This window comes from Mobula birostris, chromosome 7, assembly GCF_030028105.1.
Source record: "Mobula birostris isolate sMobBir1 chromosome 7, sMobBir1.hap1, whole genome shotgun sequence".
Lineage (NCBI taxonomy): Eukaryota > Metazoa > Chordata > Chondrichthyes > Myliobatiformes > Myliobatidae > Mobula > Mobula birostris.
The window spans coordinates 16,921,848-16,947,481 of NC_092376.1; the positions used below are offsets into that span (position 1 = coordinate 16,921,848).

Sequence of the window (25,634 nt, forward strand, 5' to 3'; positions counted from 1 at the left end):
GGAGGGATTGCTGCTAACTCTGCGATCTCCATCTCAAGCCATTTCCTGGGCATCACTCATTGGCAACTCTGAAACAAACATAAAGCCAGCACCACTGAAGGGTACTTGAGCTGGAAAAGTTAAGTCTGTGGGCAGCAGCAATGAAGATCATTGCCACATCCTGCAGCAGGATGCAGAACACATTCTGTGGCTTTTTACTCACCATCAGATTCATCTTCAAAGGTGAAGCCTCAAAGAGGCAGCATCTGTCATTAAGGACCCCCTCCGCCAAGGACAGCCTAGGACAAATCCTTTCTCCAGGGGCACAATTGAGAGTATCCTGATTGGTTGTACCACTGCCTGGTATGAGAACTGTACTTCCCTCAATCACAGGATTCTGCAGAGGGTGGTGCGAACAGATGTGAATTTCCCACTGCTGAGGACATTTACAAAGACAGGTGTGTAAAAAGGGCCCTGAGGTATCATTGGGGACCCGAGTCACCCCAACCACAAATTGTTCCAGCTGCTACCATCCAGGAAACGGTACCACAGCATAAAAACCAGGACTAACAGGCTCCGGGACAGCTTCTTCCACAAGAGGACACAGGTTTAAGGTGTTGGGGAGTAGGTACAGAGGAGATATCAGGAGTAGGTTTTCACTCAGAGAGTGGTGAGTGCGTGGAATGGGCTACCGGCAATGGTGGTGGAGGTGGATACGATAGGGTCTTTTAAGAGACTTTTAGATAGGTACATGGAGCTTAGTAAAATAGAGGGTTATAGGTAAGCCTAGTAATTTCTAAGGTAGGGACATGTTCGGCACAACTTTGTGGGCCGAAGGGCCTGTATTGTACTGTAGGCTTTCCATGTTTCTATGTTTTTTCCACTAGGCCATCAGACTGATTAATTCACCCTGATACAATCGTACTTCTACGCTATATTGACTTCCTGTTGTACATACTATTTATTACAAGTTACTATAAATTGCACATTGCACATTTAGACGGAGAAGTAATGTAAAGATTGTTACTCCTCATTATGTGAAGGATGTAGGTAATAAAGTCAATTCAATTCTTCCCATTGCTACTATCAGGTAGCAGGTACAGGAGCCGAAGACACTCACATAGCATTATAGGAACAGGTTCTTCCCCTCCACCATCAGATTTCTGAAAGGCTCATCAACACTACCTCACTATCTTTGCTCTCTTTTTGCACTAGTTATTTAATTTATGCATTAATAATTAAATAGTGGAGTTTGGTGTGTAACGCTGTGCCCCCTGCTAGCATGGGGGCCCAGTGTTACACACCAAACTCCGCAGGTTCTTTGTCTGCTGCTGGGAACAAGGTAAACTACAACCGGACCTCCGTGATGCAGTCATCATCGCCCTGTATAAGAACAAGGGGGAAAAGTCCAGCGGCCCCAACTACTGGGGGATAACTCTTCTCTCTATCACAGGAAAAATCCTCGCAAGAGTACTCCTGAACAGACTGGTGCCCATCATTGCAAAACAACACCTCCCAGAGAGCCAGTGTGGCTTCAGAGCCAACAGGAGCACCACCGACATGGTATTTGTTCTCGGGCAGCTCCAAGAGAAATGTAGGGAACAGAACAAGGGATTGTACGTGACGTTTGTCAACCTTACCAAAGCTTTTGACACCGTGAGCAGGGAAGGCGTGTGGCAAATAGTGGAACGACTGGGATGCCCCCCATACTTCCTCAGCATGGTCATCCAGCTACATGAAGATCAGAGTGGCCAAGTCAGACACAACAGCGACCTCTTAGAACCCTTTCCAATAGGCAATGGAGTAAAGCAAGGCTGCGTCCTCGCGCCAGCTCTCTTCACCATCTTCTTCAGCATGATGCTCGAAAGGGCCACAGAAGACCTTGATGACGAGGACGCTGTCTACATCCGATACAGCACCGATGGCAGCCTGTTCAACCTGAGGCGACTACAGCCCCAAACCAAGACATTGGAGCGATTCATCCGAGAGCTACTCTTCGCCAACGATGCTGCTCTAGTTGCCCACGCAGACACAGCCCGGCAGCGTATAACATCCTGCTTCGCAGAGGCTGCCGAGCTCTTTGGACTGGAAGTCAGCTTGAAGAAGACAGAAGTTCTCTATCAGCCTGCACCTCAGGAAGATTACCACCCTCCCCGTATCACCATCAGTGAGATAGAGCTGAAGACAGTCCACCAGTTCAGCTACCTGGGGTGCACCATCTCGTCAGATGCCAAGATCGCCAAAGAGATTGACAACAGACTGGCAAAAGCAACCAGCTCATTCGGCAGGCTGTACAAAAGAGTCTGGAACAACAAGCATTTGAAGAAAGGCACAAAGATCAGTGTGTACAGAGTCATTGTACTGACCACCCTCCTGTACGGCCCCGAGACGTGGGTCATCTACCGTCACCACCTACAACTCCTTGAGCGTTTCCACCAGCGCTGCCTCCGCACCATCCTCAACATCCACTGGAGTGACTTCATCACCAACATCGAAGTCCTCGAACAGGTGGAGGTCACCAGCTTCGAGGCCATGCTGTTGAAGACGCAGCTGAGCTGGGCAGGGCATGACTGCAGGATGGAGGATCATCGCTTGCCCAAGATTGTGCTGTATGGCGAACTCTCCACTGGCCACCGTGACAGAGGGGCACCGAAGAGGAGGTACAAGGACTCTCTGAAGAAATCCCTTGGTGCCTGTCACATTGACCATCGCCAGTGGTCTAATCTAGCCTCCGATCGCGAGGCCTGGTGACACACTATTCACCAGTCCGTCTCCTCCTTCGAGAACGCACGCAGGGCTGGCATTGAGGACAAAAGGAGAAGGGGGAAGAACCGTGACACAGCAGCACCAAACCCAGAACAGAATTTCCCTTGCAGCCGCTGTGGCCGGACCTGCCTGTCCTGTATTGGCCTCGTCAGCCACCAGCGAGCCCGCAGCAGATGTGGGCAGCCCCCTTCCTAAATCTTCATTCGTGAAGCCAAGCCATGATGATGAATAATTAAATATACTAAAATTTCTAATTGCAATTTATAGTATATTTTTTGCATTGTATTGTACTGCTGCTGCAAAACAACACATTTCATGATGACATTTTCAATGCATCAGGCCTGAATTTGAGGAAACGTTTTATTTTCCTTTTGCAGAATGAAGCAGAAATAATGAAACTCCTCATATGTTCAGTTCATGAAGAGTTTCGGTTGTGAGGATGTGAAATTTCTGTCTCAAGACCAGACCACTGCCAGGAAAGCCCAGCAAGGGCTGAGTGAGAAAATTTGTTAAATTCAGATGCTGGAATCAGAATCAGTTTTAATATCACAAGCATACGTCATGCAATTTGTTAACTTTAGAAACATAGAAACATAGAAAACCTACAGCACAATACAGGCCCTTCGGCCCACAAAGTTGTGCCGAACCTTAGAAATGACTAGCCTTACTTATATCCCTCTATTTTCCTAAGCTCCATGTACCTATCCAAAAGTCTCTTAAAAGACCCTGTCATATCCGCCTCCACCACTGTTGCTGGCAGCCCATTCCACACATTCACTACTCTCTGAGTAAAAAACTTACCCCTGACATCTCCTCTGTACCTACTCCCCAGCACCTTAAACCTGTGTCCTCTTGTGGCAACCGTTTTAGTCCCGGGAAAAAGCCTCTGACTATCCACATGATCAATGCCTCTCATCATCATAAACACCTCTATCAAGTCACCTCTCATCCTCCATCGCTCCAAGGAGAAAAGGCCGAGTTCACTCAACCTATCCTCATAAGGCATGCTCCCAATCCAGGCAACATTCTTGTAAATCTCCTCTGCACCCTTTCTATGGCTTCCATATCCTTCCTGTAGTGAGGTGACCAGAATTGAGCACAGTACTCCAAATGGGGTCTGACCGGGGTCCTATATAGTTGCAACATTACCTCTTGGCTGCTAAATTTAATTCCACGATTGATGAAGGCCAATACACCATATGCCTTCTTAACCACAGAGTCAACCTGCGCAGCTGCTTTGAGCGTCCTATGGACTCGGACCCCAAGATCCCTCTGATCCTCCACACTGCCAAGAGTCTTATCATTAATACTATATTCTGTCATCATATTTGACCTACCAAAATGAAGCACTTCACACTTATCTGGGTTGAACTCCATCTGCCACTTCTCAGCCCAGTTTTGCATCCTATCAATGTCCCACTGTAACCTCTGATAGCTCTCCACACTATCCACAACACCTCCAACCTTTGTGTCATCAGCAAACTTACCATCACATCCCTCCACTTTCTCATCCAGGTCATTTGTGAAAATCACGGAGAGCAAGGGTCCCAGAACAGATCCCTGAAGCACTCCACTGGTAACTGACCTCCATGCAGAATATGACCTGTCTACAACCACTCTTTGCCTTCTGTGGGCAAGCCAGTTCTGGATCCACAAAGCAACGTCCCCTTGGATCCCATGCCTCCTTTATGGCAACAGTACAATGAAATACATGAAAAATAAATCTATAACTGTGAGGAAACAACAAGCAGGATTGAGAAAGGAGAGTCAGTGGATGTTCTTTAGGCCCTTTTCCTTTTTTGTTATTTTGAAACTGTAAGAAATGGAAATAAAAAAGTGATCTTGCTTAAAATATTAAAGAAATCTGTCATCTTTAACTTTATGCCTTTTGGAAATCAGGTCATCTTTTACTCGCTTAGCTATTCACAGTAACAGAAACTTTGACCAGGGGTGTCCAAACTTTTGCATGCCACTGTATCTTTATATAATCTGCAAATTTGACCATAAAGTCATCAATTCCCTCATCCAGATTATTGACGCATAATGTGAAAGGAAGTGTTCCCAGCACTAACTGCTGCGGAACACCACTAGTCACCGGCAGCCAACGAGGAAAGTCCCCTTTATTCCCACTTTTTTTCCTCCTACCATCCAGGCAATCTTCTAAACACGCTAGTATCTTTCCTGTAATACTATGGGCTCATAGCTTGTTAAGCAGTCTCATGTGTGGCTCTTTGTCAAAGGCCTTCTGAAAATCCAACTAAAGAACATCCTCTGACTCTCCTTTGTCAATCTTGCCTGTTATTTTTTTTTAGATTAGATTATGAGCACACGCAGTCCTCTTTTATTGTCATTTAGTAATGCATGCATTAAGAAATGATACAATATTCCTCCTGTGTGATATCACAGAAACACAGGACAGACCAAGACTGAAAAACTAACAAAACCACATAACCATAACATATAGTTACAACAGTGCAACAATACCATAACTTGATGAAGAACAGACCATGGGCACAGTAAAAAAAGTTCAAAATCTCTCGAAAGTCCCATCATCTCACGCAGACGGGAGAAGGAAGAAAACTCTCCCAGCCATGCCCGACCACAGTCCAACTCTGAGTCGTCCGAAAACTTCGAGCTCTGATCAGCCATCCGACACCGAGTACTGAGCACCATCTCTATCCGAACGCTTCGACCTCAGCCTCGGTTGCCAGCAGCAGGCAAAGCCGGGGATTTTGGGGCCTTCCCTCCAGAGATTCTCGATCGCACAGTAGCAGCAGCAGCGAACCAGGCATTTCAGAAATTTCTCCGGATGTTCTTCTGTGCTTTCACGTCTGTCTCCATCAAATCAGAATTGTCCATGGCCCCTATTTAACAGATACAATATCATTTCACCAGAGACCTGTGCGCACTGCGCCTCGCTGCCATCTTCTCCTCCCGCCGTCTTCACAGTAATAGAAAGGCCAGCTGCTATTTTATTATTTAACTTCTTGGCAAACACATTGTCTTTTTATTTTGCCCTCTGGTCTTGTTTTAGTGCATTATATCCACTCTCTCTCTCCACAGCCATATTTAATTCACACATAATTTCATTTCTGTGTTGGTATGGAGGGTATGGTAATGTAATGATTACTGCAATCACTTTACAATGCCAGTCATTAGGCTTCGATTCCTGCTGTTATCTGTAAGGAGTTTCTTTGTTCTCCCCAAAACTGTAAGGGTTTCTGCTGGATGCTCTGGTTCCTCCCACATTCCAAAGATGTACGGGTCAGAGTTAGTAAGTTGTGGGCACGCTATGTTGGAGCCAGAAGCATGGCTATACTTGTGGGCTGCCCCCAGCACATCCTTGCTGATCTGAATTAATGTAAATGATGCATTTGAGGTACATGCGACAAATAAAAATTGTCTAATCTTCTGAGCCTGTGATGCTGCTGCAAACAAGATTTTCATTTTACTTGCTCCTCACCGTACATGTGCCAATGATAATAAACTCGACTTCAGCTTGGCTTAATATCCGTAATTAACTAATCAATAATCACCTCACAATGGCTGAAGTTCTCTGGTAATTATGTGTGATATAGGAAACGGAACATGGTTGGGGATCAGGTTTTGGATAAAGTTTTAATTTGTGAAGCATAAGAGCACAGCGTTACGATGTATAAGGCATCCGTTAGTCTTGCAAGACCATGGATCTGTACCTGGAAAGTCTTCACTCTCCAGGGTGCAGGCCTGGGCAAGGTTGTACGGAAGACCAGCAGTTGCCCATGCTGCAAGTCTCCCCTCTCCACGACACCAATGTTGTCCAAGGGAAGGGCATTAGGACCCATACAGCTTGGCACCAGTGTCGTCGCAGAGCAATGTGTGATTAAGTGCCTTGCTCAAAGACACAACACGTTCCCTCGGCTGGGGCTCGAACTCACGACCTTCAGGTCGCTAGTCCAATGCCTTAACCACTTGGCCACATGCCACGATGTAGAGTAACACATGCAAAATGTTGGAGGGCGCAATGGTAACGTAGCTGTTAGCGCGATGCTATTACAGCTCAGGGCGTCAGAGTTTGGAGTTCACTTCTGGTGCTGTCTGTAAGGAATTTGTACGTTTTCTCCGTGACCACCTGGATTTCCTCTGGGTCTCCATTTTCCTCCCACAGTTCAAAGATCCATCAGCCAGTAGGATAACTGTGGAAGTTATCACTGTAATGTTGTAGTGTGTGAAGGAAGAGAAGTGGGTGCAGTTACTATTACAAGAGAGAAGGTCTTCAAAAAGCTAAAAGACCTAAAGGTCCATAATTCACCCAGACCAGATGAACTGAACCCTAGGGTTCTGAAAGAGGTAGTATTAGAGATTGTGGTGGCATTAGAAATCATCTTTCAAAAATCATTGGGACTCTGGCATGGTGACAGAGGATTGGAAAATTGCAAATGTCACTCCACTCTTTAAGAAAGGAGGAAGGCAGCAGAAAGGAAATTATAGACTAGTTAGCCTGACATCAGTGGTTGGGAAGATGTTAGAGACAACTGTTAAGGACGATGGAGTACTTGGTGACACAGGACAAGATACTACAAAGTCAGCATGGTTTCCTTCAGGGAAAATCCTGCCTGACAAACCTGTTGGAATTCTTTGAGGAGATTACAAGTAGGATAGACAAAGGAGATGCAGTGGATGTTGTATATTTGGACTTTCAGAAGGCCTTTGACAAGGTGCCACACATGAGGCTGCTTACCAAGGTAAGGAAAGTTACTAACATGGTTAGAGTTTTGGCTGATGGGTAGGTGGCGGCGAATGGGAATAAAAGAATCCTTTTCTGGTTGGCTGCCAGTGACTGGTGGTGTTCTGCATGGGTTGGTGTTGGGACCACTTCTTTTTATGCTGTATGTAAATGATTTAGATGATGGAATAGATGGCTTTGTTGCTAAGTTTGCGGTTGATATGAAGATTAGTGGAGGGACAGGTAGTGTTGAGGAAACAGGTAGGATGCAGAAGGACTTAGCCAGATTAGGAGAATGGGCAAGAAAGTGGCAAATGAAATACAATGTTGGAAAATGCATGGTCATGCACTTTGGTAGTAGAAATAAATGTGTGGACTATTTTCTAAACGGGGAGAAAATCCAAAACTCTGGGATGCAGAGGGACTTGGGAGTCCTTGTGCAGAACACCCTAAAGGTTAACTTGCAGGTTGACTCGGTAGTGAGGAAGGCAAATGCCATATTGTGAAAATATATGTTGAGTTCTCCTTCTCACAGCTGTGTTGTACAAATTTCTGTTTCACTCCTTGTAAGCAAAGAGAAGTAGCCTCACTCCTCTGAAACTGAAATTCTAATTCATAGCAGACGACACAATCCACATTCAGTAGCCATTTTATCAGGTATACTTGCACATTACTGCAAACATCTAATGAGCCAATCATGTGGCAGCAACTCAATCCATAAAAGCGTTCAGGCATGGTGAAAACGTCAGTTGTTGTTCAGACCACACATGAGAATGGAGATGATAGAGTGGATGTGGAGAGGATATTTCCTATGGTGGGACAGTATAAGACCAGAGGACACAGCCTCAGAATTGAGGGGCATCCTTTTAGAACTGAGATAAGGAGGAATTTCTTTAGCCAGAGAGTGGCGAATCTGTGCAATTCCTTGCCACAGGCAGCTGTGGAGGCCAAGTCTTTATGGATATTTAAGGCAGAGGTTTATAGATTCTTGATTGGTCAGGGCATGAAGGGATATGGGAGGAAGGCAGGAGAATGGGTCTGAGACGAAAATTCATGCCATGATGAAATAACAGAGCAGACTTGATGGGCCAAATAGCTTAATTCTGCTGCTATATCTTATGATCTACGTGATGTTGACTGTGGAATGATTGTTGATGCTGGACAGGGTGGTTTGAGAATCTTAGAAATTGCTGATCCTCTGGAATTTCCCACAAAACAGTCTCTAGAATTTGCAGAGACTTGTGCAAAAACAAAAAAAAAATCCAAAGAGCTGCAGTTGGAGGAGATGATGATTACTGCACCCATTTTCATTTTCTGAAGAGGGAAACCATTTTGTGAGCCGAGTCCGCCCTTAGCAGAAATGAAATGACAGAAAGGGCGTATTTTGCATTGCCACAAGTGTAAGAAAATAGAAAGGTGTGGTGTGACGAACAGATTACCCTTTATTGACACCTTTATCTTTCAATGATGGTATCTGATTCTCAGAAGTAATACATTCTAGTGCAAACTGATACTTCAATGACAATTAAGGAACAGTGTCTTTGTGTCTTTTGATGAAGGAGATTACATTAAATTATTTTCATTTGAGTATCATAACCACAAGAGATTCTGCCGATACTGAAATTCCAGAGTAACATGCATTTACAGTAATGCTGGAGGAATTCAGCAGGCCAGGCAACATTTATGGGGAGGAACAAACAGTCGACATTTCGGGTTGAAACCCTTCATTGGAGTATCACTCTGGTAGAAATTTCAAGCCTTAAAATCCTATCAATATAGAACATGGGATTCTTTGTTGCTGTTTCCATAGCCACTTTGTATGACCAGTCAGGGTTGTTGGTCCTGAGCTGAACCCCTGAACCTGGAGGACCAGCAGACCACTCTTAGTCTGGCCTTTACCCTTTGACCTGTTTGGCTTGGGTGACCTTACCAAGACAAGGCCCTGACTCCAAACCCAATGACAAGGATGTGGTGCTCTTGAAGGAAGCCCTGGACACCAACGGAGATGGAGGACCTTCAGAGCTGTCATAAATGCCAGTGGCCTAATGGGCAGTAAGAGCAGAACACAGAACAGTAGAGCACAGTATGGGACACTCAGCTTACAATTGTTTGGTGACCTTTAACCTACTCCGCAATTAACCTACTCCTTACTTCCTACACAGCCCATAACCCTGCATTCTTTTTTTTCAACCAGTCTCTTAAAGGTCCCTACTGAATCAGCCTTGCCTCCATCCCTGGCAGTGCATTCCAGGCACTTTCTATGAATAATAACTCCAATTGCTTCATTGTGGTTAATAACTCTATTCCACTGACTAGATGGGCTCTTTGACTCTAAATACTGTAAAAATCAGTCATTATCTTCTCTTTGGGGATGTCAGTTTACTTAGTTGAGTTGAGTCCAGCTACTTACATAGAAGCTTGAGAATTCAAAACGGTTCCATTACCAATGCATTGCTATGTTTTACAGCTTTATTATCTTTAAATTTATCAAAATAAAAACAAACAGGAAAGTAAAATGAAAGTCAAATTTTCCCAAGGCTCACCCTGGTCCCTTTGAAATCCCTGATAAAAATATCTTGAATTAAATTCAAAGCAACTCACGCAAGATGTTGGAGGAACACAGCCAGTCAGGCAACATGGAATGAATAAGTCGTTAATGTTTTGGGACAAGATCCTTCATCCGGACTTACTTTGTATTTACTTTGCAGGTATAGTCCTGATGAAGGGTCTCAGACCGAAACACCGACTCTTTGTTCCTCAGCTGCCAGGAGTTTCTAAGCTGGGGTCCACGACCCTTCAGTTAATGGTGGGGGTCTATGGCATAGAAAAGGTTGGGAAGCCCTGCTTTAGGTGCTGCCTGACCTGAGTCCCTCCAACATTTTGTGTGTGTTACAACAGATTTCCAGCATCTGCAGAATCTCTTGTTATTTTATTTGGCAACGGAGTGCAGAGTCGGCCCTTCGGATCAGCTATGATCTTATCGAATGGCGGAGCAGGATCAGCAGGCCCGATGGTCTACTCCGCTCCTATTTCTTATGTTCGGCCCTTCGAACCATGCCGCCCCTGCCCCTGCCCCAACCTAATCATGGGAACAAATTCACCTATCTAGTACGTCTTTGGACTCTGGGAGGGAACTGGAGCACCCAGGGAACATCCAGGCATTCCATGGGGAGGACATACAGGGGTCACCAGTATTGAACTCTGAACTATGATGCCCCGAGCTGCATTTATTAAATGCAAACACCACTTTGCTTACATGAATTTTGATTCTGGATTTCATCCTTTTGTAAGATCCAAGTCAGCCATATCACTATCAAATCCAGATAAGGGTTAACTTGTACCTCATTACCCACGATGCTCATTGGTCATTTATCTGCTGTTTCTTATTTTAATACCAAATAGTAACATGGTTTACAAAAATCAAGGTATTAAAATGGTGACCAAATATTCCAACAATGACCTGTTGCAGTATTATATGACACTTTGGTTCTTTGATCTGATAACTTAATTGTTCTTTAGATATGGGGCATTACCAGCAATGCTGGTATATATTTGCCATCTCAAATTATCCCTGAACTAATGGGGGAGATTTAATCGCATGGTAGATCTGGAGTCAGTTATTCAGGAAAATAGGTATTATTGGTAGATTTCCATCTGTGAACTTCAATAGCGAGCTGCTGGGTCTTTAAGTAAATCTTGTCACCAACACTGATAAGGGAGACATGGTAGTGTAGTGGTTAGCACAATGCTTTACAGTATCAACGACCCAGGTTCATTTCCCACCCCTGTCCTGTAAAGAGTTTGTACGTAGTCCCTGTGACTGTGCTGGTTTCCTCCAGGTGCTCTGGTTTCCTCCCACAGTCCAAAGACAAACAGGTTAGGGTTAGTAAGTAGTAGTTATGCTATGTTGTTCAAGTTCAAGTTAAATAATAATTATCATTCAACCATACATGAATGTAGCCAAAGAAAACATCGTTCCCCTGGGACTAAGCACCTTATCAACAGCACACAGCATACTGCACATAGCACATAACACATAGAGCACATATGGTTATGATTTCAGAGAAACATACAGCCACAAAGAAAAAATAGCCCAAGTCCGTGAGTGGCATGACTGTAGATTGTCCTAGTCCAGGTCATTCTTTCACTGAGCAAATACTGGAGGGCAGCACTGAGAGAGCACCGGAGAGCAGCACCAACAGGAAGGGCCAACTCCCAACACAGCATGGATTTCAATATACCCAGCAGAGGCGCCAGCTCTCTCCACTCTGCGACTGCAACTGGTCACTGCATCCAAAGTGACCCTAGGCCCAAGGCCTAGTCCTCGCCACAACTGAGGCAACGTAGTTCCCCTGCTGTTGGTCTTGCCAATGAACCAGTGAACCAGACTGGCAGAATTCTATGCTACTAATGCACAACATGGTCCTGTGATTCCAATAAAAACATCCAAGACAATTATTTGTCCCATTGGTTGGATCGCACACTGTTGGTACACAACAAGTCCAGACAACAACACAATTCAATGTGGATAAATGTGAAGTTATCCACTTTGGTGGCAAGAACAGGAAAACGGATTCTTCTCTGAATGGTGGCCGATTAGGAAAAGAGGAGGTGCAACGAGACCTGGGTGTCATTGTACACCAGTCATTGAAAGTGGGCATGCAGGTACAGCAGGTGGTGAAAAAGGCGAATGGTTTGCTGGCATTCATAGCAAGAGGATACGAGTACAGGAGCAGGGAGGTACTACTGCAGTTGTACAAGGCCTTGGTGAGACCACACCTAGAGTATTGTGTGCAGCTTTGCTCCCCTAATCTGAGGAAAAACAGTCTTGCCATAGAGGGAGTACAAAGAAGGTTCACCAGATTGATTCCTCGGATGGCAGGACTTTCATATGATGAAAGACTGGATCGACTAGGCTTATACTCTCTGGAATTTAGAAGATTGAGGGGGGATCTGATTGGCGGTGCAGGCTCGAAGGGCCAAATGGCCTACTCCTGCACCTATTTTCTATGTTTCTATGTTTCTACAACAATAGTATGAAGTAAGCCCAGCTCCATTGCTATTGAACAACTAGCTGATGGGATCGTCCTACAATCCTTGTTTGTCTTAGTATCCAATAGTGACTTGTGATCATAAAAAAGCCAGAAATATGATGACATTTGCGGGCTGCCCTTTAGCACAATCCTTACTGATTTGATGTGATGCAAAACAACAAACTTCACTGTACGTTTTGATGTACATGTGACAAATAAAGCCAATCGCTTTATCCAAGTAGGTGAGAGATTGGCAACTCAAGAACCATGCTGTGGTTGGGTACATCTTCTTGAAGGGCAAACTGAAAGAGGAACACTGTCTTCAGTAGGGTGAATTTTGCTATTGTGAGCGAGTTAGTCTGCACCTCAAAGATTCTGAGCAGTTTTGGGCTCCTTATCTACGAAAGTATGTGCTGGCATTGGAGTGGATCCAGAGGAGGTTCACAAAAATAATCCTGGGAACAACAAGGTTACCTTATGAGGAGTGTTTCATGGTTCTCGGCCTGTACTTGCTGGAATTTAGAAGATTGAGGGGGCATGTCATTGAATCCTAGCAATATTGAAAGTCCTACACAGAGTGGATGTGGAGAGAATGTTTCCTTTAGAAGGGTGACTAGGACCAGAGGGCACAACCTCAGAATAGACAGACAGAAATGAGGAAGAACTTCTTTAGCCAAGGGTAATGAATCTGTTGCGTTCATTGGCCATAGAACCTATGGAGGCCAAGTGATTGGGTATATTTAAAGCGAAGGTTGATAGGTCTTGATGAGTGTTCAAGATCACGGGGAGAAGACAGGAGAATGGGGTTGAGAGGGATAATAAATCAGTCATAATAGAATGAAGGAGTAGACTTGATGGGCCAAATGGGCAAATTCTGCTCCTATATCTTATGGTGTTATGGATTTACCTCTCCTTGACTCCCCCTGACTTCATGATGCACCCTTCATCCAGATACTAGCAACTGCTTGATAATAACATCATCCTGGTGAGAGTTGGCAAGGAAATCTGCATCAGTTTCTTACAGTCATCAGACTGGTCACCGCCTGGTCCAGTTTGTTATTAGCATAAGGATGGTCCCAAAACAACAGCAGCATCTGAAAGATGGCCATGTTCTGTGAAGGCCCGCTAGAAAGTGAATTTCAGTGTAGGATATGGTGACATTGACGTACTTTGATAATGAACTTACTTTGAACTTTGAGAAAATCAGTGTTCAAAGGTCAAAGTAAATTTATTATCAGATCACCATATGCAAACCCAAGATTCATTTTCTCGCAGGCATACTCAGTAAATCCATAATAGAATCAATGAAAGACCACATCAACTTGGCATTCAACTGGTGTGCAAAAGACAAACTGTGTAAATGCAAAAAGAAAGAAATTATAAGAATAAATAAGTAAATAGCAATAAATATCAAGAACATGGATGAGGAATCCTTGAAAGTTAGTCCATTGATTGTGGGAACATTTCAATAATGAGGCAATTAGATTTGAGTGAAGTTATCCCCTCTAGTTCAAGAGCCTGATGACTGAGGGGTAATAACTATTTCTGACCCTGGTGCTGTGAGTCCAAAGGCTCCTGTACCACCTTCCTGATGGCAGCAGTGAGAAGAGAGTGTGTTCTGGGTGGTGTAAGTCCCCGATGATGGATGTTGCTTTCCTGCAACAAAGTTTCATCTAGATTTACTCAGTGCTGGGGAGGGCTTTATCCGTGATTGATTGGGTCATATCAAACTACTTTCTTTTGTAGGATTTTCTGTTGAAGGGCCAGGGTGTTTTCATACCAGGCTGTGTTGTAGGTCTCAATGAGTCCATAAAGAAAGCTATTTTCAAAGAGTGCCTCATAGAGAATTGGAATCGGTTTATATATCGAGCTGCAGTGAAAATATAATTGGGCAAATGATGCCGTACATACATACGCACATCAAAGTAATAAAAATTTTAAGAAGACTGAAGTGTTTATTTATTTTATTAATTTATTTAGAGGTACATCGTTGAACAGGTCCTTCTGGCCAAACGAGTTGCTCTGCCCAGCAACCCACCTATTTAACCCCAGTCTAATCACAGGAGAATTTACAATGACCAATTAACCTACTAACCAGTATGCCTTTAGACGGTAGGAGCAATTCAGAGCACTCGGAGGAAACCCAGGCATTCATAGGGTGTATGTACGAAAAGCCTTTGAATGAGCTCTGAACTTCCACACCAGGAGTCGAAATAGTGCCACGCTAACCGCTATGTTACTGTGGCACCTTACAAATATATTAGGTAATGTAATATATTAGTAATAATCGCAATGTGTGGGTAGCACGAAAGCATAGCACTCAGCCTAACACTTTACGTAATGTCTTCAAGGAAAAGCTAGCCACCTTTAACACTGCTATATGCTCTGCAAAGAGAGCCCAGTGTTGCAAGATTATTGTGGAGAATAGCCGTGATTCAGAATACTGTTCTCAACTATAAACCGACCGTTGAACCCTGTGGCAACCTGTAAAGTCCTCAGTCAAAGATCTGCCCCAAAATGTGAGGAATTTGCAATATTTTTAACAACAAAATAACTTCCATTAGGGTGAGTATAGTTACAGATACTGGTAAGCTCTTTCAACGCTCTCGTAAAAAGATAGCAACCATAGCAAAACATACAAGTATTTCTGATGTAGAACTCTATAAGATTGTAACAAAGAGTAAACCGTCTACTTGCCGTCTCAATCCTTTTCCTGCCACACTTTTTTAAGGACTCTTTTAATAGTGTTTTCAACTCTGTTAGAAAAATTATTAGCACATCCCTTGAAAACGGAGATTTTCCAGATGCCTTCAAAAATGGAGCTGTCAAACCAGTACTTAACAAGCCAACCTTGATAGTGAGGTACTCACTCACTACGGGCCTATATCAAATCTTCCTTTCCTGGCCAAGATTCTTGAGAGTCATTTTTAACCAACTCAACAACTTATTGAATGAGAACAATATTCTAGAAGAGTTTCCGTTAAAATTTAGAGCAAACCACAGCATGGAAACTTTCTACCAAAATTGTCAGTGACCTTAGGTTCAGCACTGATGCCCACAGCATCTCAGTTCTAATTCTTCTGAATCTAAGTGCTGCCTTCAATAAAATTGACCACAACATTCTCCTAGATTGCCTTGAGTCTGTCTCTTTCACCAATCAACTTCCTAGCTCTTTGCTTCGACCCTCCCCCTCCAAGTTTCACCTGTCCTTTGGCGTTTCTCTCTCCCCTCCCCTCCCCTTTCAAATCTACTCCTCAGCTTTGTTTCTCCAGACCTGCTGAAGGGTTTCGGCCCAATTGTTTACTTTTTTCCATAGATGCTGCCTGGCCTGCTGAGTTCCTCCCACATTTTGTGTGCGTTGCTCGGATTTCCATCATCTGCAGACTTTCTCTTGTTTGTGGTAATGCTCGTAACTGGTTTCGTTCATATATGTCAGAGAGAAATTCTTTTGTCTGTATTGCAGAACTCTTTCTAAGAGATACAATGTATTTTTTGGTGTTGCTCAGGAAAGTTGTCTTGTCATCAAACTCTTCTCCTTATACCAGCTCCCCTTAGGAAACATAATTAGAGAGCATAAACTTGATGTCCACAGTTATGCAGATGACACAATTGCAAATTCAGTTGAGCCTGATGATGATAACACTCTATGTTCTCTGACTTCTGGTTTGGCTGTGATAAACAGTGGATGAACAACAATTTCTAAAAACTAAATGAAGATAAAACTGAAATACTTTTGGTTGGTCACACAGATGAAACAGATAAACCTCTTGATAAACCTGGGAAGATGATCATTTTGCCTAAATTTTTGTATATATTTCAATCAGTTCCAATTTTTATCCCAAAATCTTTTTTTGATAACGTGGATTCAAAAATTTCCTCATATATTTGGCAGAATAAAAATCCTAGGTTAGGTAAAAGATATTTACAGAAATCCAAGAAGGAGGGGGGACTTGCCCTCCCAAATTTTAGATTCTATTATTGGGCAATTAATATTCGATATTTAAAATTTTGGCTACAAGATTTGGACGCATCTTTAAACCCTCATTGGGTAAATCTTGAATCTAATTCATTACAAGGGTTTTCCTTGGGTTCGGTTTTAGGAACTTTACTTCCTTTTACTTCTTTTAAATCATATAAACAAATGAATAACCCAATAGTTAAACATACTTTACGTATATGGTTTCAATTCCGAAGATTTTTTGGGTTTAATCAATTCATTCTAGCAAGTCCCATTATATCAAATTTTCTTTTTCAACCTTCCATGATGGATCAAGCTTACTTTGATTGGAAAACCAAAGGTATAATATCTTTTCGTGATTTATTTTTGGATAACTGTTTTATGTCTTTTGATCAACCTTCTAATAAATATAACTTACCCAGATCTCACTTTTTTAGATATTTACAGATTAGAAACTTGTTAATTACTGTCTCTCCTAATTTTCCACACCCATATCCAATGGACACTTTGGAAAAAATCTTAGACTTAAATCTTTCTCAGAAAGGTGTAATAGCAATTGTATATAATATAATTATGAATTTATGTCCTGATGCCTCTAATAAAGTTAAAGCTGACTGGGAAAGAGAACTTGAGATTAATATGCCGACTGAAAAATGGGAAAAAATTCTTCAATTGGTGAATTCATCCTCTGTATGTGCTAAGCATAGGTTGATACAGTTTAAAGTAGTTCACAGGGCTCATATGTCCAAAGATAAACTATCTCGTTATTACTCTTATATTAATCCAATATGTGACAGATGCCAGTCTGAGATAGCTTCTTTAACTCACATGTTTTGGTCATGTCCCTTGTTGGAGAAATATTGGAAAGATATTTTTGATATTATTTCAACGGTCCTAAATCTAGACTTACAACCTCATCCAATTACTGCTACCTTTGGATTACCAATGATAGACTCAAATAATTTAACCTCTTCATCACGAAGGATGATTGCATTTCTTACTTTAATAGCTAGAAGGTCCATCTTGTTGAATTGGAAAGAGATCAACCCTCCTACAGTATTTCATTGGTTTTCACAAACTATGGTGTGTCTGAATTTGGAGGAAATTAGAAGTGCAGTTTATGACCCTTCTATTAAGTTTGAAAAAATTTGGAGGCCATTTATTCAGCATTTTCATTTGATGTAATTTGATCATTTCCAAACTGGTTTTATTTCTCTGTACTGTTGTTGGAGGGGAATGGAATCGTCGACGCTGAGGTTTTCTTCTTTTCCATTTTTAAGTTGTTAGTTTTGCCCAAGTCTTTTAGTTTAGTTTAGTTTTTTTTTCTTTTGGGATGGGTTTTTTTTTCTTTTTTTGTCTTTTTCCTTTTTTTTTGCTTTATATTATCCGTGATCAGTTTTACATGTATGGGAGTTTTGGTAATTTCCACTATTTGGTTTTGCAATTACTCTTTTTTTAAATGTAACAATACATCTCATATTATTTGTATTATTGCTATGTTTTGTTTCTATATTTTGAAATTAATAAAAAGATTGAAAAAGAAAGATAAACCTGGGAACATGGCTCCCCTTGCAAAATCAGAAAAAGAAACCTAGATGTTATCCTTGATTCACACCTGAATTTTAAATCCTACAAAAAAGAAGTGACCAGAGCAGCATTTCAACACTTAAGATGTTGTGAGTTCATATTTTAAAGCAAAATTTTAGCGAATGATGTTTGCCACTTGATTGTTCCTGTGTAGTCAGATTGAGTTCAACTGTTGCAGGATCCTGTAATGTGTTGGATTGTTTCTGGTTTCCCTCAGCAATTTCTACATCTATCATTTTGAATTTGTTACTCTTTTATTATGTACTTTTGATACTTTTTTGCGTTAACCACCTGGTCTGTTTCTGGGAAGAAGTGTCCAACTCTGAGCCAGGCGTTCAATGCTTTCTTGTTGACATCTGGTGTTCTCGGGTCATGGAGATGCCTTCCATGAAGGGTCATGCTCCTCCGTTTGTTAAGTTTTTCTTCTGTAGTGATAATTTCTTCATTCTTCTGGGTTGTGCTTTTATTTAAGTTTAGTAGTGTGTACCTCTTATCAGAATTGCATATGCTCGCGTAGAGAGCCGAATATTATTATTGTTACTTTACAATGTTAGCAGTTGGGGTTTAATTCCCACCACTCTCTGGAAAGAGATTGTACATTCTCCCTGTGACTGTGTAGGTTTCCTCTGGTGCTTCGGTTTTCTCCCACATTCCAAAGACGTACAGGTTAGAGTTACTAAATTGTGGGCATTCTATGTTGGTGCCAGAAGAATGGTGACTTTCACAGGCTTCCCACAGGACATTCTTGGACTGTGTTGGTCATTGACGCAAACAATGCATTTCACTGTATATGTTTTGATGTTTCAATGTTTATGTGACAAATAAAGCTAATCTTAAAGATATTAATTTTTTTGTGAATTGGAACCTCCACTACATGTTATAGGATTACAAAATAGCTCTTCCAGCACCTTAAAAATGTTTTGCGGGTTGGTAGGTTATTTGGCCCTCGTAAATTGTCTCTCACGTGTAGATGAGTTTTTGCATTGAGAGGAGAACTAAAATATTGTCGGTGGAAGTTGGTGTTTGGTGTTAAAATCTGAAGTTTGAGTCTAAACTGGTCTCTGAAGTATGTCAGCAAGTGCTTCAGTTTTGCTAAGTCTGTCGTAATCAACTTTCTGCAGTGCACCACCTTCAGAAAGGAAGTTAGTGATGGTATGTGAATAACAACTAAAATTAGATTTGATGCTTTCAGCCAAACATGTACATGGAGGGAAAGAAGGTCTGACTCTTCTAAGAAAGCTGTTCAATTATTGACGCATTTGCTGGCTTCTCACCTCTGAGCAGATTTGTTAATCTCCTAAAAGGTTATTGTTTCTGTGACATAAATTCACAGAACATAGAACAGCACAGGACAATCCAGCCCTTTCAGCCCATGATGTTGCCTCAACCCTTTAATTTACACCAAGATCAATATAACCCCTCTCACATAGCCCTCCATTTTTCTTTCATCCATGTGCCTATCTAAGAGTCTCTTAAATGTCCCTAATGCCTCCACTATCACCCCTGGCAGTGCGTTCCACGCACTTACCTATCTCTGTGTAAAAAAACTTACCTCAGACATTCCCACTATACTTTGCTCCAATCAGCTTAAAATTATTCCCCTTGGATTACATTCAGCTAGAGACTCATTCCACCGAGATGCAACACAGAGCGTCATAGGAAGTCATTCCTGCCTGTGGCCATCAAACTTTACAACTCCTCCCTTGGAGGGTCAGACACCCTGAGCCAATAGGCTGGTGCTGGACTTTTTTCCTGGCATAATTTACATATTACTATTTAACTATTTATGGTTTTATTACTATTTATTATTTATGGTGCAACTGTAACAAAAACCAATTTCCCCCGGGATCAATAAAGTATGACTATGACTATGACTATGACTATTAGCCATTTCCACCCTGGAAAAAATTCTCTGGCTGTCCACTCAATTTATGGCTCTTATCATCTTGTACACCTCAATCAAATCTGATATTCTACCTCTTACAGTACACCCCTCCCCCATACTTTCCTCCTAACACCTTAAAGTTATATCACCTCATGTTAGCCATACAAAGCATTCATCTGGAAAGGATTTCATTCATAAATGCTCAAATATATTTGGAGAGGGGTGTGGAATTCCATTCCCTGTTTTAACAAGACTTCAATGTTATCATGTGGAGGACAATTTCAGGCCTGCCACTAGTAATTATATTTCCCCATGAAGTCAAAAAGCACAACAATAAGTTAGGTATCTGCTCTGCAAACAACTGATATCTTTTTGTAACAGCTTGAGTTTCAAGAAAATCTATTTCCCTGAAAAAGGATCAAGTGCTTTCCTGGCATATATCACAAATGTGCTCCTGTATCTGTACCCGGCTGGAAGCCCAAGAGGAGTTTATTCAGCTATTTCCCTTCTTGAAACAACCTGCACAGCCCTAATCACCACCTCACCATAGCAACACATACAAAGTGCTGGAGGAACTCAGCAGGTCAGGCAACATCGATGGAAAGGAATCATCAGTCAATGTTTTGGGATGAGACTCTTCATCTTGGGCAGAAAGGAAGGGGGCAGAAGCAAGAATAAGCAAATGTGGGGTGAGGAAAGGGAAATAGTATAACAAGTGCTACACCTGCCCTTACACTTCCTCTCTCACCACTATTCAGGGCCCCAGACAGTCCTTCCAGGTGAGACGACACTTCACCTGTGAGTCTGCTGGTGTGGTATACTGTGTCCGGTGCGGCCTTCTCTAGGTGAGACCCGACACAGACTGGGAGACCGCTTCGCTGAACACCTACGTGCTATCTGCTAAAGGAAGCAGGATCTCCCAGTGGCCAAACACTTCAATTCCACGTCCCATTCCCATTCCGATATGTCAATCCATGGCCTCCTCTACTGTCGAGATGAAGCCACACTCAGGCTGGAGGAACAGCACCTTATATTCTGTCTGGGTAGCCTCCAACTGATGGCATGAACATTGATTTCTCTAACTTTTGTTAATGCTCCTCCTCCCCTTCTTACCCCATCCCTGATTTTTTTTTCTCTCTCTTTCCCTCTCACAATAACTCCTTGCCTGTTCTCTATCTTCCTCTGGTGCTCCCCTCCCCCTTTCTTTCTCCCTAGTCCTTCCGTCCCATGATACTCCCCCTTCTCCAGCCCTGTATCCCTTTTGTCAATCAACTTGCCAACTCTTGGCTTCATCCCTCCCCTTCCTGTCTTCTCCTATCATTTTGGGTCTCCCCGTCCCCCTCCCCCTCCCACTTTCAAATCTCTTACCATCTCCTCTTCCCCGTTAGTCCTGACGAAGGGTCTCGACCCGAAACGTCGACTGTACTTCTTCCCAAAGATGCTGCCTGGCCTGCAACGTTCCACCAGCATTTTGTGTGTGTTGCTTGAATTTCCACTCTGCAGATTTCCTCGTGTTTGCATTTAGTATAAGATAATGGAACTCTGTAAGGGATAAGGTGGGTGGGAAACGCTCTCAGCCCGAAACATCAACTATGCCACCAATGTTCTTTTGGAATTATTATGAATGAACTCTGGTTGCAGTCTCTACGTCGGAGACTGACTTTCCCTCTCGTTGGGGTTCCAATATTGCCAGTGCACATCGTGACAGTCTAATATCGGAGAGCATATACTTAAGGTAAGAGGAAGGTAATTTCAAAGGAGATGTGAGGGGCAAGTTTTTTACAGAGAGTGTTGGGTGCCTGGAATGTACTGCCTGGCACAGTGGTAGAGGCAGATACATTAGGGACTTTTAAGAGATGTTTTGAGAGCACATGGATGTGAGGAAAATGGAAAGATATGGACATTGTGTAGACTACTAATTTAATTGGTTTGGAATAACGCTGTTCCTGTGTTGCACTGTTCTATATACTATTTTTTCTTGCACTTGTGGATAAATGTACTTGTGCAGATGACAATAAAACTCAGCTCTGAGATTTCTGCATTGTCCTATGATGGTATCAAAATTTGTTCCAACAACAAAATGAACAACTATCAAAAGTACAGTGCTAATGTGTCTTTCATTTTTTCCAGGGTAGATAAGCTATGAATCATTTCATCCAGACAATGTGGCACATCGAAAAACTTTGTATTTTTCACTGTGGTTTGTCAATGTGTTACTTCTCAGTGGAATTTGTGAAATAGGTGATCTTTTGAGCCATTCTTATGAAAATTAAACACTCTGAGACCTAGTTGGGTGGTAGTCTAATTCTTCAATAACAGGACTTTCCATTGTAACACTGTTTTATGTCAAAAGTCATGTAAAGCATTTAAAATGAGTGTGATGCTAGAGGAAATGGTTGAGAGATAATTTACTGAACAACCTTTGACACCGCATTATATCCAGTAAAATGGCCTGGAGCCATTAAGTTACAACGAACTGGTGTTCTGCTCACTACTCATGAAGTTTATTCGCTTCAGCGCTGAACTGATTCAGCGGCTGTAGCCTGCAGCCATCGGCACTTGCCTCAGCACTGAACTGGCTCTGTGGCTGTGGCCTGCAGCCATCGGGCTCCTGGACCGGCTTCACTCCCCTCAGCACTGAACTGGCTCTGTGGCTGTGGATTCACTTTTGGGGACTCTGCAGTTCACGTTCTCTGTGTTTTTTTGTTTTTTTTTGTTTACTTTTTTATGGTTTGCATGATTAGTTCTTTTTCTCGCTGATTGGGTATTTGACGGTTTTTGTTGTGTGGGTTTTTTTAAAATGGGCTCTATTGTGTTCCTTTGTATTATGACTGCCCGCAAGAAGACGAAACTCAGGGTTGTGTACAGTATCCTTACCTTAATAATAATGTATTCTGAACTTTGGAAAGGCATGTTTTCCTGGAAATTATTTTGCCAAGGGAAATTTTGTAAATTACAAAGTTTAGGTAAAAAGCATTACAGATACTGTATTTTGGTACAGCGTATTCCCAGAATGGTGAAAAATAGCTTTGTAAATTGAAGACTCCAAAGGGGCTATAATATTATACTGAAAATTGATAATTTGTTTAATTATAAATCAAGGAGTACCTGTAAACAGTTTTCCTGGACCTGCTTGGTGATACAATGCTTAGCTCATTAAAGCAGACACTTTAAATCTATCACTTCATCCAGTAGCGATCTGTGTCACGGAGCACAGAAAGAATGTCAGGGAAAATGCTAACGTTCACCTTCCGGGCAGACTAGTGAACTGTTTTCGTAATCTTGAAGGTGTGAAAAGTTTTGCAGCAATATGATTCTTATCTCTGTTGAGGTTCGAAGATTTTAAAATTAGAATAGTTTACAAAAGCATGCACACTCGCACACACACTCAGATACGCGCACACACACAAGGACACACTTTCACATACACGCAGACACACACACACACACACACACACACACACAGGGTCACACAGTTACAGACATAGACATACAGAGTCACACAGATATAGACACACACATAGACACACAGATGAGCACACACACACAAAGTCATAGTCATAGTCATAGTCATACTTTATTGATCCCCGGGGAAATTGGTTTTCGTTACAGTTGCACCATAAATAATAAATAGTAATAGAACCATAAATAGTTAAATAGTAATATGTAAATTATGAAATAAGTCCAGGACCAGCCTATTGGCTCAGGGTGTCTGACCCTCCAAGGGAGGAGTTGTAAAGTCTGTGGGCATCAAACTTTACAACTCCTCCCTTGGAGGGTCAGACACCTTGAGGCAATAGGCTGGACCTGGACTTATTCCATAATTTACTGTCACACATACATTCACACACAGAGATGTGCGCGCGCGCGCGCACACACACACACACACACACACACACACACACACACACACGCGTTATTTTCAGGCCAATATTGTTAACATCACTTTGCAAACATCATGTGAATATTGGATATATTTTTTTCCTGTCTTTTCACAGGTTTCTGTTCCTCTTCCTTGCAAGTACCCGTCTCTGCTCCTGCCGCAGGATGAATGGAAGTACGATAGAGAACAGCACGTTAGAGATGCTCACCAACTCGATGCTGCACCATACCCTTCCCATCATCTACTTGGCCATTTTTGTCATCAGCACTCCCCTCAATGCACTGTCCCTCTGGCTGCTCTCTTGCCGCATGTGGCCCAAGACCCCCACCATGATATTCTCCATCAACCTGGCCATCACGGATCTTCTCTACAGCTTGACACTGCCCTTCCAGATCATATACCACTGGAACTGGAACAACTGGGTGGTCGGAGACCCGCTGTGCCGACTGGTGACCCTGCTCTTCTATGGGAACATGCACTGTTCCATCCTGACCGTCATGCTGATAAGCGTGGAGCGTTACCTCGGCATCGTCCACCCCCTGCGCTCCTCTCAGTTCCGCACCATTAAAACTGCCATCCTGCTCTGTGTCATTGTTTGGCTCTTTGTTTTGTCGGTCCACTCGCCGCTGATGTACTCTGAACTAACGTATGAAGTTCAGGCCCTGAAGATCACGACCTGCTTTGACATCATGCGCCGTGACATGTTCCCAGCCTTGTTTTATTTCTATCTCTACTTTTCCATTCAGATCTTCCTTTTTTTCCTCTTCCCTTTTATGGTCATGGTAGTGTGCTACTCTAAGATTATCAGAACCCTACTGAGGACCTCAGCAATGGAAATGAAAGAGTCAAGGAGACAGATTGTTTATTTGACAATTATGGTTCTGCTTGTCTTTACTATCTGTTACCTCCCCACGCAAATTATTATGATTGCCCATTTTGTACGCTCAAGCCAGAAGAGACCGATCTATGTCATCTACAAGCTCTCCCTGGCTCTGGTCAGCTTAAATGGATGCTTTGACCCATTGTTGTATTACTTTGCCTCAAAGGAGTTTCGGCGGAAGGTCCAGAAGTTGTGCCCGTGTCTCCCCGTTGACGATGGCGACAAGACCTTAAGCAACACCATGCAGCCCCTGGCTGTGAAGGGCAGTCAGTTGTAGGGTTGAAGGTAAGGTCTTCCATTTGAGTTGGTGGAGGACTGGGTGCCATTTCCACTGTCCTTCGGACTGGTGATGGTGGGTGAGAATCCCTGACCTGTCCCGCAGCCAGATGGAAAGTGGGCAGGCACAAGGCACCCTTTAAGACTGAGGTTTTTGGAAACATACAGTAACACAAGATATTCTGTAGATGCTGGAAATCCAGAGTAAAACACAAAACCTTGGAGGAACTCAGCAAGTCAAGCAGCATCTAGAGAATAAGAAGTTTGACATTTTTGGCTGAGACCTTTCATCAGGACTGGAAAAGAAGGGGAGAGAAGCCAGATTAAGAAGGTGGGGGGAGAGGAAGTGATAGTTGAAGCTAGGTGAGGGGGAAGGTAGGTCCGTGGGGGGAGGAGGGGATGAAGTGAGAAATTGCGAGGTGATCCATGGAAGAGGTAAAGGGCTGAAGAAGATAGGAGAGGAGAGAGGATCATGGGGGAAAGGGAAGGAGGAGGGGTGTGATGGGGAAGTGAGGAGGGGAGGAAAGGTAAGAAGGGAGTCAGAGTGGGGAATGGAAAAGTGAAATGCATCACTAGTATCAACAAGGATATTCTAGCACCACTGCCCAGAATGCTCAGCATAGCTCAAAACATAACTAAACATAACACACACCAAAACAAATTGTAAATTGTAAGTGATATC

The 25,634-nt window shown here is 42.8% G+C and overlaps 1 protein-coding gene across 1 annotated transcript in view; it reads left to right on the top strand.

Annotated features, from left to right (window-relative positions):
- LOC140200662 (P2Y purinoceptor 8-like) overlaps nucleotides 1-25,310 on the top strand; it is a 59,187-nt gene extending 33,877 nt beyond the window's left edge. The window contains exon 2 of the mRNA XM_072264228.1: nucleotides 23,912-25,310. Within this exon, the coding sequence (XP_072120329.1) occupies nucleotides 23,961-24,953 (993 nt within the window). The 5' untranslated portion in view covers nucleotides 23,912-23,960 and the 3' untranslated portion in view covers nucleotides 24,954-25,310. The remainder of the gene's footprint in view (nucleotides 1-23,911) is intronic.
- Nucleotides 25,311-25,634: the final 324 nt, after the last annotated feature.